The following is a 17,637-nucleotide window of genomic DNA, read 5'->3' as shown; positions in this document are numbered from 1 at the left end:
ATTCTCTTCAAAGTAAACCCTTCTAGTTCTTCCAATTGATCCTTTTATATGACCCCAAATTCTTTTACCATTCTTGGCTGCCACTTTCTGGCTATTCTTTATGGCCTTTCTGAAATGTGGCAAACAAAAATGAATAACACAATCAGGATTTATCTGACCAATTGACATTAAACCACTAAAAATTAAAAGTATAGTTAAGGAGTTTCTTTTTTCTTTGACTTTATTTTCAAGTAAATTATATTATGAAATGCACAAAAACATTTAAACATAAAGAAGCCAAGTCTAAAAGTGATGTAAATGGCTTTATTACAGATTCATTATAGCTTTTGGTCACCAATTTAGGTAAATCACCTTTATTTATTTTCACATGATGGCAACATAATCATCAGATTCACTTTTAAGAATGGGTTTGTAAAACAAAACACTGCCCCCCACCAAAACCCCATACACACCAATTTTATTTCCAACACTTTCAAAACATATTCCTGAGAAAAACAATAATTATTGAGTTTTTTATTTTATAATGCAATGCACTAATGTTCTAAGAAGTACAAAATGGACTGTCTTCCAAAATACAAGTCTTTTGATTACAAAGTTATAGAAAAATACATTAAACACTTTGATATTGTCTTTTAATTAAGAATCCTCATCATAGTTTGCCAGAAACAAAAATAACAATGCCCAATAGTTTTGCAAATACATCAATTTTGAAGCAATACAATCTCAACATCATCATGGACACCTTGTAAGAGCAGTTCTCCTTGGTAAGTTACAATCTTCCTTCTCTTGGCTGCCTTGAGGGTTCCCACAAGAGCTTCAAAGAGGTTGGCACATTTGTCATCTTGGAAAAGTACCCCAAATTTGACACTTAGCTTTCCATCAGGACCTAATCAATATAAGATAAAGTTAGCTGTCAGTTTCTTGACTCCATCTTTAAAGGGTTGATATCTTTAACAAGTATCCTTTGTAAGCTAGTTCATATAAATCGGGTAGGTTAATGGAATCTTCCAAGTTTAATGAATTTCCAAATGAGCTGCAAGGAGAATGGCTAAATACACTTTCCCATTCCCTCAAAAACAAACCAAAACTTTAGATTTGCCAGAACCAGCATAATCACAACATAATGTCTTCTAAGAAGTTGTTCAAGAAACAATGTTTCATAATACAGTAGGCATTTAATAAATGTTTCCTACATTGTTTATTTACTATTTTTATTATGCTTTCATAAAAGTCTTCCTGTGATGCCTCCACCTGTATGGCAATGACTCAGGGTCTTCAAAGGCTATGCCAATGGAGCACCAGCTAGTCATCCTGAGCTGGAGAGTCATGAAGTCAGTGCCTATTCTATCATCCAAGGATCAATCTCATTAACGTATAGCAACTCATATCCCTAGAAGGGCTGGCCATCAGGTCCTTATTTATTTGGCCACAAGAGTTCATTTCAACCAAGAAATAAACCAAGAAAAAACAGAGGGTTTTATGGAGCAACTAAGTGGCTCAGTGGATTGAAATCCAGGCCTAGAAACAGGAGATCCTGGGTCCAAATTTGATCTCAGACACTTCCTAGCTGTGTGGCCTTGGAGAAGTAACTTAACCCTCATTGTCTCCAATTACCTAGCTCTTACCACTCCTCTGTCTTGGAACCAATACTTCATATTGATTCCAAGATGAAAGGTAAAGATTTAAAAAATTATATCCATGGTAAAATTTTTCCAGTAAAGTAGATTTTATCTTCAAAATTTGAGTTAAGATTTTTCCCCATAGTTCAGATATTGCCTTTATTGAAGTGTTCGTTTATTGGAATTACCTTGTGTCTAAACCCAGATGAACTGATTAAATGGACTGAATCCAAATCCTACCTTAGACATTTACTAGCTTTGTAACCCTAAGCTTTTAAGTCACAACTTCTCAGCCAGTTTCTTCATCTGTAAAATAGGGATAATAATAGGAACTACCTCACGAGGTGATTGTGAGAATCTAATGAGATAACATGTGCAGTGCCTTCTAAACAACAGAGCCGGAGCACTACATAAAAGGTAACTATTATAGAAGTCCCTTCCCTCCAACTTTGTCTGAAGGCCTGCTTGCCTCTTGCATGATATATTTGTTCCTTCTCCATCATTGTCAATTCTGCCATCATCATCTTTATACGACCTAGCTTTGTAAAGCACAGCATGGATTATTAGAAATACTCCAGAATAAATGGTAACTAATAACAGGTTGGTGGCTTTTCAATAGTAGATAGATTTCATGCTTACAAATATTTTGATGACTTTTTAAGCCATTCTTATACCTAAGCCTGGAGATAGCAAAAGGAAAATGTGCATGTCCAGTTTTCTCAAATAGTATAAAGGCAGTGTACTATGACAAAGACATAAAGAAGTCATATTCTGACACAATTGAACATAGCCAAGAAACACAAACAAGGCTGCCTGCAGATCTTTAGCATGAGAAAGGGTTATATCGATCATGAATCATACTATTTAGAGCTGGAAGGAACCTCAGATAGTCTACTCCAATTCTCTTATGTTGCAGATAAGAAAACTGAGGCATAAATTGTCCAAAAATAGTAATCAACAAAAACAAGACTAAAATGAAAATGTCCAGACTTCTTTTTCCAGTAACCTCTCCACTTCTATCCCATGCTGTCTCTCTAAAAAAGACCTTACCTTCCATCTTAGAATCAATACTAAGTATTGGTTCCAAGGCAGAAGAGTGGTATGGGTTAGGCAAGTGGAGTTAAATGACTTTCCCAGGGTCACACAGTTGGGAAGCATCTGAAGCCAAATTTGAAACCAAGACCTCTGATCTTCAGGCCTGGCTCTCTATCTACTAAGTCACCTAGATTGCCCCTATTTGATTCTCTTTTACTAGGAAGGTAATGTGTTCTCTGACAGAGATTTGGGGAAAAAATGGGGATGAGGGAAAGAGCTCAAAGTAAGAGGCTGAAAAGAAGAGTCTAAAATACCTAAATAAATGCTTGACTTTTTAATAATAAACCCTTAGTTTGGGGATAAAAAAAAAAAAGCTCTTTGCCATCTTTTAATTGTCTCCCTCTTCCCCTGCCTTTCTCCATCCTTCTCAGTCCAAATTCTTGCTCATGCTATTCAGCTCACATAACAGGCCCCCTTGTCTCCAAAACTTACCAATATTCAAGACCCAGCTAAAGTTCTATCTGCTTTATGAAGCTTTCCTTGACTTCTCCAATTTACACTAATAAGAATTTCCCTTCTAAGAATTCCTGTTGCATATAGTTTCTCAGTTATTTTTTCTCTTGCTTGTTTCATGTTAGTCTTGTCTCTCAATTGGACTAACTATATTCCATACAGCACCTTGCCTACTACTGAGCACATTGTAGGCAGTCAATATTTCCTTGCTGCTTTGTTAAATAAGACATAGTTTTTGCTTGATGGTCACACTTTTACAAACCAGTTAAAATGTTTCTATTTTTTAAATTAATCAATCAATCTATCTATCTATTCATCCATCCACCCTTCCATCTGTCTATCCATCTATTCTATATCCTTCTCCTTCCTTCCTTCCTTCCTTCCTTCCTTCCTTCCTTCCTTCCTTCCTTCCTTCCTTCCTTTCTTTCTTTCTTTCTTTCTTTCTTTCTTTCTTTCTTTCTTTCTTTCTTTCTTTCTTTCTTTCTTTCTTTCTTTCTTTCTTTCTTTCTTTCTTTCTTTCTTTCTTTCTTTCTTTCTTCCCTTCTATCATAGATTGATAATAAGTATTAGTTCCAAGGCAGAAGAGTGGTAAGGGCTAGGTAATGGAAGTTAAGTGACTTCCCAAGGATTACATAGCTAGGAAGTATCTGAGGCCACATTTGAACCCAGGACCAGCTGGTATGGTGCTCTATTCACTGTATTACCTGGCTGCCTCTAAATGGGTTATTTCAATGAAAGTGAGAGGAAGTTTGATCTGTGAATTAAGGATAAGGCATAAAGCAGCAGGAAGCATACTGATCAGAGAAGACATAACAAGGGACATTGAATTTCTAATTCAAAGCAATAAAGTGCCTAATATGGGCAAGGTACAAAAACAAAAAAACACAGTTGTGGACCCACACTGCTTACATTCTTGGGTGGGGGTGGATAGAGGTGGTGATGGTGATAACAACATAAAAGGATTTAATTATTAACATGACAATTCAAAAAGGAAGGAGCACACACAAACTACTAAGGGGATCAGAAAAAATTTCCAATAAGTGATGTTACATAAGCTAAGCCTTGAAGGAAGTTAGGAATCTAAAAAGCAGAAAAAAGGAAGAAATGCATTCCAGGCATGGAAGACAGCTGATGCCAAGCACAGAGGCAGGAGACAGAGGGCCAAGTCCTCCAGAACAGCATGTAGGCCTGTATATCTGGAATACAGAGTGTGCAAAGGAGGGTAATGTGCAATAAGCCTGGAAAGATAGGCTGGAGCCAGATTGCAAAGGCCTTTAAATGCCAAACCAAGTTTTATTTTATTTTAGGAAGCCACTGAAGTTTCTTGAGCAGAGGAGTGTCATGGGGGAAAGATGCTTTAGAAAGATTATTTTGGCAGCTGTGTGGAATATTGATTGAAGAAAGAAGAGATTATAAACTGGAGGTTATTGCAAAAGTTCAGGTAGGAGATAAAGAGGGCCTAAAACAGGGTAATGGTTATGTGAGTAGAGAGAAAGAGATATGTGCAAAAGAAATTGTGGAGGTAGAATTGGCAAAACCTAGCTACTGATAAGTTTAGCATTTTTGGCATTTCAAAAGATTCTTAAGCAAAGAACATGGCAATAAGAAGAAATAAAGCTACACAAACAAAACAACTTTCCCAAAGATTCTAATTTATGCTATTTGTGGGTTTGTATCATTTTTTTAAACTTTGGGTTGCATTTTCCTAGTTGCTAAGTATTTATATTACTGTTAGTATTTTCAAAATGCTTTCCAGTCTCTTGTATAGCTAATCTAAACCGAATGAATACCTGAATTTTCACATATAATGGTAGCTTTCATTGTCACCAAGGAAAAAAGTCCTAATGCTACCAATTTTACATGTCATTATCTTCTGATGAGTGTGTAGCTGAAGGAAATGCAGATTTAAAAAAATAAACTACACAAGAATATGAGAGGAAAATAGCTTATTTTGATTCTATGTACATGAATATGCAGTTATGTAAAACTCAAGAATTCAGAGAAAATGAAGACAATTTAGTATAATTTCAATTTAGGTCTCTCATCATTTAGAATATGTAAAACAACAGCTCAGTTTAGGGCAAGAAAGAAATTCCAAACACTAGAGTGGAATAAGATTTGGGCCTGACTAGAATTTCCTTGATTTTAATAAAGCCAGGAGGAAGAAGGTCCATGGTCTTGCTCTCCTGAGAGGATAAAATGTCATTTGACCACTGTCACCAGAGGGAGGACACAGCACCAATATGGCCTCCAGAGATCGTTCTGAGGAATAAACATAACATGAAGGGTGAGTGATTACAAAACCACCAGCTGGGGTTTCCTCCAGCTTTTAGATGCCTGCTAGGGACTTTTCCTCAAATGGAGATCTAGCCTGCTGTGAGGGATAATAAGAAAGAAATATAACTTCATACCTCTTGTACCCAGACGTTGCATTTCTTCAACCAAGAGGCTAATTTCATGTTCCACATTCATTGTTGCCTTAAAAGAGAAGGGAAAAAGAAAAATTGTTACCATGATTACAATTCTATCTTACATAAAGTTTGACTTAAAAGAGTAGTTTCTCTCTACAGCACTTAGTCATTTTGACTTTCCCATCTCTTCTTAAAACTCTTGCTTGCTTTGGGTTACAAGAGGGGACCTGAGGCAAGTATGGATCAACTAACATGAACAATTGAGAGGTACATTCTCTTCAGGGGGAAGGGGAAGCCAGGAATTGTTATCCTTCGGACAAAACACAAAGGGTCTCTTAAGATTTCTCAAATCTGACAACACCCTCTGAAAGGGCACAGGTGGCATTTTCATCATTGCTGCCAACTGAGGGGATGGATTTTAGAAATGAAAGGTGAAGTGGGGAGCTGATTGCCTTCAGCAAATGGGATCTGGATTTCTGGACTAAGGATTAAGATAGGGCAATGACAGACTTTTGGTCTCAGATAAAGTACATCCAATGAAGGATATTTTAAAAGAATTTTAAAGAAAAGTTTTATTAGACCGAAGTCTTGCGGATCTGATCTAAAGGCATGTACACTGAAAATAATCACTAGCATTCATAAGAGGTTTACAAATTGCTTTACAAATATTATCTCATTTTACCATTACAACTCTAGGAGGAAGGTACTTTTATTATCACTATTTTACAGAGAAGGAAATTAATGCTGATGGAGATTATGTGGTTTGCCCAGCTATAGTAAGAACCTCAGGCTACATTTGAACCCAAGTTTTCATGTTTCCAGGTCCAGTATCCTACTAACTGTATAACCTTGCTGCTTAAGTGAAGGAGAGAATTACCAGCATGTATCTCTCAAGCCAATAACCAAAGACAATAGCAAGTATAATGGAGGAAGATTACCACTGGAGAGGTCTGGTAATTTACTGAAGGCAACGTCCAAAATGATAACATTTATAGTATCAGATATCTACACATATTTGCAGAACATGAGCTATAAGCAAAGTGAATCCGAAGTCTTAATACAAAGAAATAAATTTGACCTGATGAGATATTACTAAGACCTGTTCAGATGAGATATATTTGGAATATGAGGTTGAAAGGTTATCTCTTATTCAAAAGAAACAAGAGATAAAAGGGCCAATAGAGTAGTGATGTATATCTAGAAGATATATTCACATGAGAAAATAAACAGCAAGGGGAAAGAAATATGGTAGAAGGTATATTCCAAATTATACCCTTCAAATCACTTTCACATCATCTTCACTCTCTCATCCTTTGATCCAGTCTTGGAGGAAGAGTTGGCTCTTTTCTTTGCCAATGCCAATCCTTCTTTGATCTGATTATCTTTTTCCTTCATTGCCAGAAACTCGCCCTTTCAATCATCCCATTCATTTTTCTAATTTTCTCTCTCCTTGTCCAATAATTACTTCCCTTATGCAACAAGTATGCCTAGATATTCCCCATCATTTAAAACCCTTCACTTGATCGACCCACTTAAGCTATTGGCCTATAGCTTTCCTCCCTTTCACAGCAAAACTGTACACTCATTTCTCTCAACCCCTTGTAATCCTGTTCCAAAGCTCACTGAAATTATTTTCTCTGTGGTATCCGCTGGTTATGGAATAATTTTATTGTGCTATAAGAAATGATAAATAGTATGATTTAAGAAAAAGCTGTAAAGATCTACATGAACTGATACAGAATGAAATAAGCAGAACAGGGAGAATACTGTCCCAGTAACAGCAATATTGTATGATGATCAACTATAAAAGACTTGGCTACTCTGAGCAATGCAATGATCTGGGACGATTCTGAAGGACTAATGAAGGGGAATGCTGTCCACCTCCAGAGAAAGAACTGTTAGGAGTTGGATACAGATCAAAGGATATTATTTTTCACATTAGTTTCTTTACAATTTTATTTTGGGGGTGTGCTTTTACAACAATGACCAAGATGTAAGTGTGTTTTGCATGATAATTATATGTATGGGCCAGATCAAATTGCTTGCCATCTCTGAGTAGAAAAAGGGAAGGATATAGTTTGGATCTTAAAATTTTAGAAAATGCATGTTGAAAATTATTACATATAATTGGGAAAATAAAATATCTTTGAATAAAAAAATTTTGGTACTTTGGTATTTTGGTACTTTCTTGAGTTTTCATGATACTATTCTTTCCTTGGTTCTCTTCTTACCTGTCTGGTTCCTCCTCACACCCCTTGGGATAGTGTAAGGATTTTTTCCAAGGTTCTCTTATTTTTCTCTATATATTCTTTCTATTGGTGATCTCATCAACTCCCCTGGGTTCAAATATCATCTCTTCGCAGAAGTCTATCTATCTATACATCTATACTTATTTATATATCCATCTCTATTCTGATTTCCAGTTTTGAATCACCAACATCTCCAATTGGATGGAAACACATTATATACCAAACAGTATTTATTACCTTTCCCCCCAAATTCTTTCATCTTCCTAAATCTACTAATTCTGTTAGGAGCACAAGTCACTGAGGTTCACAACATCATCCTTGTCACTTTTACTCAACCTTTATTATCAAGTAGGTTACTATATCTTGTTAATTCTACCACCAAAACATCTTTGTATCTATCTCATCCTCCCCATTCACACAGCCATCACCCCAGTTCAGACTCCCATCACTTCTTTCCGAGATTATTGTAGTCTTCTAATTGGTGTCTCTCCTGCCAGTCTCTTCTCTCCAATTAATCCTCCATGCACTTGCCAAACTGTAACATCACTTCTCTTCTTAAAAAGTTTCAGTGGCTTCCTCTTGTGTCTCTGGTAAAATGCAAACTATTCAAGCTTTTAAAGCCCTTCATAGTCAGACTCCAGCCTATCTATCCAGTTTTACCATATAATCATCCCTTTTGTATTTTCTACCAAATTGGGACATTTTACATTCTAACCAAAGTGGCCTGCTTACATCTTAATCTCTGTGCATTTACAACAGGTACATGCCTGGAAATTACTCCCTTCTCATCTATCTCAAAGAATCCTTAGCTTCCTTTGAAAACTGAACTCAAGTACTCCCTCTTATAGGAGGTTTATGCTTACTAGTCCTATTGTCTGATGAGTTCCTCCAAAAACTACAATTGTAACTGTGCTCCTCCACCTCTAGCTCTGGCTCTGAAATAAATTGATCCTGGATATTCAAGGCATCATTAAAAAATATATTTTTAAAAATTTTCCCCCTATTACATGTAAAAACATTTTTAAAGTTTTCAGTTCTAAATTCTCTTCCATCTTGACTCTCCCTCCTTCTGTTCCTTGAGATACTAAGCAATCTAATATAGATTTTACATATGTAATCATGTAAAACAGTTTCCCATATTAGTCATTTTGTAGAAAAGATCTCAAAATAAAAAATCAGAAGAAAGAAAATGAAATAGTCTACCCATCATTTCCTGGAGGACAGGTGGCATTTTTCATCATGAGTTTCTAGGATTATCTTGTATCACCGCACTTATACAGAAATATTGTTGTCACTGTGTACAATGTTCTTCTGGTTCTGCTTACTTCATTTTGCATCAGTTTATGTAATTTTTCTGAAATCATCCTGCTTGTCATTTCTTATAGCATAATATTCCATCATTATCATATAGGGGTGTATGGGGTGTTCAGGGAGGGGTAGTATCTCTGGTATGGAGGGCTTGTCGTGCCCTTCTAGGGCAGCTCTCCAGCCTCTGACCCCCACCTGACACCCAGCTCTCACTTGTGGCTCCTAGTAGCTGCTAGCATGCGGCAGCGGCCACACCCCAGGCAATGGCTTCGACAGGCCGGCTAAACCTTGTGAGGGTAGCCATCGGGTCGTCGACCCCTGGTGAACCAGGGCTTTGCTCACCCAGCATGTGAAGACTGCTTTGACTGAACAGATAGAAGAAACCAATAAGAAGGTTCAACGGCTGAGATGGCGATGCAGCAAAGCACTGTGGAGTGCTTAGAGCATGTCAGAGCACAAAAGACAACACAGCTATCCAATGCAACTGAGGAAGTCTCCAGGTGTAACGACTTTTCGTGCCACTGGACCCAGGCTTCCAACGCTGAGAGAGTGGGACTGTCTCTGTGCATGGACTTTTCCACCTAAATCTCCTTCATGCACAAGTGTCTTTGTGCACACTCATCTACATCACAGATGAAAGCTCACAAAGACAATCGTCATCCTCGGTTACTGAGAGACTACTAACATTATCATATACCACAAGTTATTCAGCTATTCCCTAATCGATGGGCAACCCCTCAATGTCTAATTCTTTCCTACCACAAAAAGAACTTCAAGAAATATTTTTGTACAAATAGATTTTACCCTTTTTTTTTTTTTAAAGATTTCTTTGGGAAACAGACCAAGTAATGGTATTGATGGATCAAAGGGTATACACAGGTTTAAAGTCCTTTGAACATAGTTCCAAATTGCTTTTCAAAATGGTTGGAACAAATCACTATTATCATCATCATCATCATCATTATTAACAACATTATTATTAACAGTGTATTAGTGTTTCAATTTTCCCACATCTCCAATATTTATCATTTATCATTTTTCTTTTCTGTCATATTAACTAATATCATAGATATGCAGTGGTACCTCAGGCTTATTTTAATTTGCATTTCTCTAATCAACAGTGATTTAGAATATTTTTTAATATGATTATAGATGGCTTTGATTTCTTCATCTTAAAATGAAAAAGACATTTTTACTGGTTAGCTCTTCTCTGCCTCCTGGCTTCCTTCAAGCCTCCCAAGAAAATTCCACTTTCTATAAGAAAGTTCTTCCCTTAATGCTGGCACTTTCCCTCTGAAATTATCTCCAATTTATCTTGTCTCTCTCTTGTTTGTTCTCCCTTTAGTCTGTGTGCTCCTTAAAAAAGGGATTTTTTTTTACCTTTCTTTGTATGTAGGGTACAATGTTCGATACATAATAACTACTTAATAATTGTTTGTTGACCTCAATTTGTATTGCTATTCCTTTAAAGAGGTAGCATGTCACAGAGTTTAGAGAATTGGACTTGAGGCCAGGAAGACTTCAGAGCCAGAAAGCCAACAATATCTCCGGTTCACTTTGATACATACTGTCTTGTGATCCTGGGTAAGTTCCTTAACCGCTCAGTACTATAGAGAGAAACTCTAGCAGACTTTAAACTGAAGAGAAAGTGCTAGGATCTTTCAAGAGGAATTTCAGTCCCAGGACGAAGTTAAATTGTAGGCCCTGCCTCTATTCTTATATCCTACTTTGTAACTGTTGTAGTTACTTTTCAGTGAAAATGTTGTTTTCCTAATGATGTGCAAGGGTACTGCAATGGTACTACTTTCCTCTAACTCACCAAGATGGGTATCAAAGTCAATCCCTCATTCTACCTTAGTCCTCTTATATAATTAATTACCAAATCTTGTACCCCCCCCACCTTAATAATTCTCTTATACACCCCCTTTTCTCCATTCAGAGCCATCATAAAAGTTCAGGCTGAATCATTAATTATGGTCTTGTTAAAAATCAAATAGCATAACACTATTATTGGAGGATCTCAAGCTTCCCCTCTTAGAAATAGATAAATCCAACCAAAAATAAGCAAGGAAGAAGTTAAGCAAAAAAAGAATGTTAGAAAAGTTTTATATGAAAGACTTCTGGAGAAAACTGAAGAGAAACAGAAAGGAATATACCTTTTTCTTAGCAGTACATAAAACCCTCCCCAAAATTGACCAAATAATAGGATATAAAAATCTCACAACGAAATGTAGAAAAGCAGAAATATTAAATGTATACTTTTCAGACCATAATACAATAAAATTTACATTCAACAAAGGGTACAAAAAGACCAAAAACTAATTGGAAACAATAATTTTATCTTAAGCACAAACGGTTCAAAGAACAAATCATTGAAACAATCAACAATTTCCTTAAAGAAAATGACAACAAGGAGGTGGCATCTGATAAGTTTTGGAATGTTGTACTTAGGGAAAAACATAGATCTCTAAATGCTCACATCAATAAAATAGAGAAAGAGCAAATCAATGAATTGAGCATGCACATTAAAAAAAACTAGAAAAAGAACAAATTAAAATCCCCCTACTATTAAACAACAAATTGGAAATCCTGAAAATCAAAGAAGAGATTAATAAAAGTGAAAGTTAAAAAAACACTGAATTTATCAAGTTAAAGTAAAAAAAAATCATTGAATAAATAGGACAAGGAGTTGGTTTTATGAAAAAATAAAATAAAATAGTTAAAACACTCGTTAATTTCATTTCTAAAAAAAGAAAAAATCAAATTGCCAATATCAAAAATAAGAGGCAAAATCACAACCAACTCTTTACCATCACCAAAGGTGCTTCTATATTTTTATACATATGGGTCCTATTTCTTTTACAGAGTGACATTCTAATAGGAAACACAAAATGTAGTAGACATAAATGGGTATATGGAAGGTACAGAAAGTATAGATGCAAAGTACCAATAGTGGTTTTGTGGTTTTTCTCAAAATGTCTTTAAATCTATTCTCAGATTGTAGAATTTCTTTCCCCTACAGATATCCTTTTTTCAAAATACTAAGCTCTAAAAATAAGACAATGAAAATGAATCTAAATAAGGGATATGTAATGGAGGTACATGAAATAGAACACTGGGGTAACCTATCCTGGAAGAGTAGATATTGTCAAAAAATTCACGGTCTGGGAAGACTTGTATGAAATCATGCAAACTGAAGTGAGAAGAGCCAGAAGAACACTGTACATAGTAACAGAAATATTATAAGGACGATCAACTGTGAAAGATTTAGCTATTCTGATTAAGAAAATGATCCAAGACAATTCCAAAGGATTCATAATGAGTAACACTATCTATCTCCAGATAGAGAACTCATGACCTCTGAATGCAGTCTAAAATGTATCTTTTTTTAAAAGCTTTCTTTGTTTTTATCCTCTTCTTATATTTTCTTATGCAATATGGCCAATATGGAAATGATTTGCATTATTTCACATATATAATCAATAGTAAATTGCTTGCCTTCTCAAGGAGAGGGGAGGACAGGAGGAATAGAAAGAATTTGGAACTCAAAATTTAAAAAAATGTTAAAAGTGTTTTTATATGTAACTGGGAAATAGTTAATGAAAGAAAAATATTTTAAAAAATTCAGATTCATATTCTGACTGCTGTCAACCTTCATGTCTTTCCCTGTGTCTGAAATGCATTTCATTCTCAAAATCTATTTTCTTTCAAGGCTCGGATCAAGTATCTTATCCTAAGCAAAGTCTTTCCTGATTCCCTTGGTTAGTAGTGCAGTCTCTCTCCTACTTCAATTATCTATCATTATCATTTATCTTTTATCAATTATCTTTATCTTTTTGTATATTGTATCCCCTCAGCCAAATGTAAGCTCTTTAAGGGCAAGAACTTTAACATTTTATCTTTGTGTCCATAACACAGATGCCTGGCACAGACTGGGCACCTCACAAATGCTTATTGTATTGAATAACAGTCAATTAACCTTTCAGGGCTCTAGTTTTACTCAATATTTAAAATAAGGAGATTGAGAAGGTAAATGAAAGACTCTTCCCTTCTCTAAGTAAAATTACAATGTTGCACATGTCTATCAGTTCTGTTTAATCACTTTTTTTTGTCACAAAGGAGTGATATCCATCTAAAAACAAAAAAGCATCCATAATATTAAAAAAAACAAACAAACCCAACACCTTACCTTCTGCCTTAGAATCATTATTGTGTATTGGTTCCAAGGCAGAAGAGCAGTAAGGAGTGGGCAAAGGGGGTGAAGTGACTTGTCCAGGGTCACTCAGCTAGGAGGTATCTGAGATCATATTTGAACCCAGGACCTCCTGTCTCTGGCACTAGCTCTTAATCTACTGAGCCACCAAGCTGCCCCCCATCCATAACATTTTTAAAGGAAAATAAAATAAGAGGGGTAAAAGAAAAGCTCTCTCAGGCACCTTCTAGCTGAAAATCCTATGATCCTAATATTATGCTTTATCTTTTTTGTTTTAAGATCAAAAGGCTTATCACATTCACATTAGCTTCCTTATTTTGAATTGCACCTCCTATTTCCTGTCTAAATCTTGCAATTCATTTATGAAAACAAAGTAAGGCAGCAAACCAGTTGTGCATATCACACTCCAACTCCTAACTGATATAATGCAGCTGCTTTTCAGAGCACTCAAAAATGTTGATTCTCATTCTCTCTCTCTCTCAGTCTCCCTCCTCTCTCTGTCTCCCTTTCTCTTCCTCTGCCTCATTGTTTCCCTCCCTTCTTCTCTATGTCTGTCTGTCTGTCTGTCTGTGCCTGTCTGTCTTTCTGTCTGTCTCTCCCCTCCCTCCTCTCACTCAGACAGCATGAGTCATCTGACCAACTAATTGAAGAACGTGCTGCCTGACAACTCTCAGTGAGGAGCACCAAAACTATTCACTGTCACAGAAAGGCTGAAACAGTAATAGGATCCTTATCACTAAGTATCACAAATATGTGGGTTTAAAAAAATATGAAATAAGAAAAACAGTAGGGGGTAGCTAGGTGGCTCAGTGAATTGAGAGCCAGGCCTAAAGGGAGGATGTCTTGTGTTTAAATTTGGTCCCAGACACTTCCCAGCTCTGTGTGACCTTGGACAATTCACTTACCCCCCACTGACTAGTTATCTTGGAACCAATACACAGAATCGATTCTAAGACAAAAGGGAAGAATTATTGAAAAAAGAAAAAGAAAAAAGTATAACATTTCAAGTCATAGAGAGTTAGGATGAGGAGAGGTGGGCTGGGAGGAAAAGTCTAGGTACTTTACCTTTGTCCTGCTAGCAAATAGCACAATGCCTAGCACCTACTAGGGGTTTAACAAATGTTTGTTGGCTGATTCATAGTATGCAATGCAAGAATTTGTTTTTCATATACAGTACTAATTCTCATATCAGGGCCCTAGGATAGGAAGGCCCAAATCAGTTCCCAGGGTATTGTAGAGATTTTTCTGTGTCTCAAGCATCATTCAGTTTACAGATTTTTACATTCTCTTTGTCCTTGGGAACATGTTCCTTTTACAGATTCTGGTTAACAGGAAGGTTTTAGAATGATTTTTTTTTCAGCTTATGTGACAAATCATCTTTTGTTCACTACAGGGTTAGGGAAGGGCTAAGGGCTTGATGGATTGCCTTCTAATTAGCTATTTACGAATTAGAGAGGTCTTGGGATATTTAAGGTAGGGGCTGAATAATGAGCTCCGCAAAGTAGACACCTGGGTCAGGAGTTTCTAGGATCTTTGAAGAATCCAAGAAAATTCTTTGCCTATAATTCAAATGTCACGATCAATCACTTAATAAATTATTTTAAAATTAAGAAATACTGCCTCTCAACAATTTCGGTTCTTACAGATGCTACGGTTCGTTAAACTTTCAGCCTCTGTTACTGACATTCTGAGTGTGATATGACCGGCATTCATGCCCCTGGGATTCTTTTCCCAGAAGACCACTGTTAGAATACACATATATTACTTGAGAAAGGTTTATATATTATCAATCAATACCATCTTAAGAAATTAATTTATCAGAGGAGCTAGTCAGTCATTTGGAAGCAACCAAACATGAGAGAAGGCAGCTAGCTAGGTTTAGCTAGGACAGAAGGGAGAGGGAAAGATCAAGAGCAATGTGCCACTGGGTTGGGCAGGTCCAGGTGGGCTTTTATAAAGTCCCTTTGCCACATGGATATTTTTTCTAAACATTAGAAGGGGCAGTTCTTCTGATAATTAAAGGACTGATGAATATAAGGGACATGGAAGGTCAGGATTCTTCTTTTCTTTTTTTTAAACCCTTACCTTCTGTCTTGGAATCAATACTATGTATTGTGGTAAGGGCTAGGCAAGGGGGGTTAAGTGATTTGCCGGGGGTCACACAGCTAGAAAGTGTCTGAGGCCAGATTTGAACCTGGGACCTCTGGTCTCTAGACTTGTCTCCAAGGTTCTTATTTTCAAGGGTCTTAATGTGCTCATTTAATTTCTTTTCATTCTAATCCTTGGAACTACCAAAAGAATCCATTTTCTTTTTAATGAGCTCCTCATACCATAAAAAATAGGAATCCACCTGATGTGGGTGTTTGGTTTCAACAGTCCCAGGGAAGGTCACTAATCTAGGCTGGTAGAATGGGTCTTCTAAGGGAAATTATAATACCTAATCATCCTGTGTATAAAAATGCCATTTTCCTAAGTAGTGGGTGGCTCTGGGGTCATAAAGTTTAAACATTTTATCTGCAGGCATCCCTGCAGTGGGTTTTTGAAGTCCTGGAACCCATTATGAGAACAAACAACAAAAAGAACCACAAACACACAGGGACCTAGGCTAGGGACATAAGAGGCAGGAAATAACCAAATTTTCAATCCTGCTCATAATCTATGAGAGAAATTTGCCCAAGGAAATTCCCTTGCTTTTGGTTTTGCATTCACAATACCATCCTCAAGAAAGTCCTTATGTGGCTGTGCAAGGGTTAGTGCCAGAGCAAGTAGTCAAGTCACAGATCTAATCCATCCCTGAGGAAGCCAGTTAGTGGGGACAAAGGGCCTAGGCTGGCCAATGGCCATAGATATCCCCATCCAGGGAACTGATTTATGGTTCCAAGATACTGATATGGACCATAAACATACATGAAATAGATATAAATACTAGGAGGCAAAGTCATTCCAATTATCTCTGGGATTGGTCTCAGTTACTATCAAGGAAACCAGAAGACTTGAAACAGACCCCGAGTCAACACGACCAATTCTAATCCAGTCAGCTGAGATGAGAAATTACTCACTAGATTCCCATTTCAGGAGAGATTCCTAGTGGGTGAAGTCTGTGAGGTTTCTGGGTCTCCACTCCCAAAGTTGGGATGATGGAAATAACCAGGTAACTGGACCAAAAATGTGAAACAAAACAGGTTTTATTGAGTTTGCCAGCAATAGTGGCTCTCCCACTCAGGTAGTCATACTTTTGAGGGGAGACAGCATGTTTAATAGGGTTTGGGGTGATGGAAGAACAGTGAGGATGGGGGGGTGTCTAGTTTATTTTGGAGCTGTTCCTGGAGTTCTTGGGTTGATCTTAAGCCCTATTTGTTTCTCCATTGAACCCAGGATCTTGCAGTTAAGCTAGTTCTCCAGATCAGGGTACAAAAGAGTACACGTTGATACCTTGTTCAGAGCTGCTTGCTATTATAAGTAGAGAGCTAGCCAGGGAACATAATAGGAGGGGGGCATTGATAAGTGGTGGCCCACAAGCTGTAGGCAGCTTAGTCTGCATCAGTGGAGTGAATTTTCACATGATGCTGATATCAGTGTGGCCAAGACCAAACCAAAACCCCATCATATCATATCCTCTAGGTACATATCAATCTTTAGGGAATCTCTCACTCTACACTAAGAAAAGCCTAATAAGTGGATGCTATTTTCTCTGCACCTGGGATAAACACTAGAATTCTAACAAGATTCTACTGCATTAGAGCAGTATATAATGGTGGCTCCACAGGCCCTGGCATTTGCACGATTGCTAACATAAGGTGTGATGCCTAACATTTGAAGAGTGCTTTTTTAACTTCCAAAATGCTTTCACATGGAAAGATCCTTTCACTGTGGACATATGGTGTATGTACTGACTTGCAAGTGGAAGAAGAAAAGCTGCAGCTGTTTGATTGTACACATTCACTAAGAGAGGAGTTTTTGTCATGCAAATGACAAATTCATTAGAATCTATTCCTTGCATTGTACAAAGGTCAATGCCATCCTTTAGAATCTGAAGAGGAAGTGACAGTATGTCTTAGTTCCCAGGACATTCCAGATGTGCAAAGATATTATTTTTGGAAGCCTTAAAACTCAAGAAATTTTGAATTATTTTTTGGATAGAGTCTTACATACAAATTCTTAAGGGCAAAATCAGACTTTGATGCCAGCACCTGACGAAGACAGTGAAGAAGAAAAAGAAATCGATAATTTTTGTGGCCTACTATGTGTCCATTCAATCATTCCTTCAATCAATTAACATCTACTAAGGT

At 36.9% G+C, this 17,637-nt stretch overlaps 1 protein-coding gene across 1 annotated transcript in view; it reads right to left on the bottom strand.

The window, feature by feature from the left end:
• Window positions 1-289: 289 nt before the first annotated feature.
• The window catches only part of ABRACL (ABRA C-terminal like), a 32,214-nt gene continuing 14,866 nt past the window's right edge, over window positions 290-17,637 (bottom strand). The window contains exons 2-3 of the mRNA XM_003340393.4: window positions 5,579-5,645; window positions 290-886 (exon numbers count right to left, since the gene is read on the bottom strand). Coding sequence (XP_003340441.1) covers window positions 702-886; window positions 5,579-5,639 — 246 coding nt within the window. The 5' untranslated portion in view covers window positions 5,640-5,645 and the 3' untranslated portion in view covers window positions 290-701. The remainder of the gene's footprint in view (window positions 887-5,578; window positions 5,646-17,637) is intronic.

Source organism: Monodelphis domestica, chromosome 2 (assembly GCF_027887165.1).
Source record: "Monodelphis domestica isolate mMonDom1 chromosome 2, mMonDom1.pri, whole genome shotgun sequence".
NCBI classification, from domain to species: Eukaryota; Metazoa; Chordata; class Mammalia; order Didelphimorphia; family Didelphidae; genus Monodelphis; species Monodelphis domestica.
The sequence above is the reverse complement of the archived record's forward strand: the minus strand, read 5'-3'. Positions and strand labels throughout refer to the sequence as shown.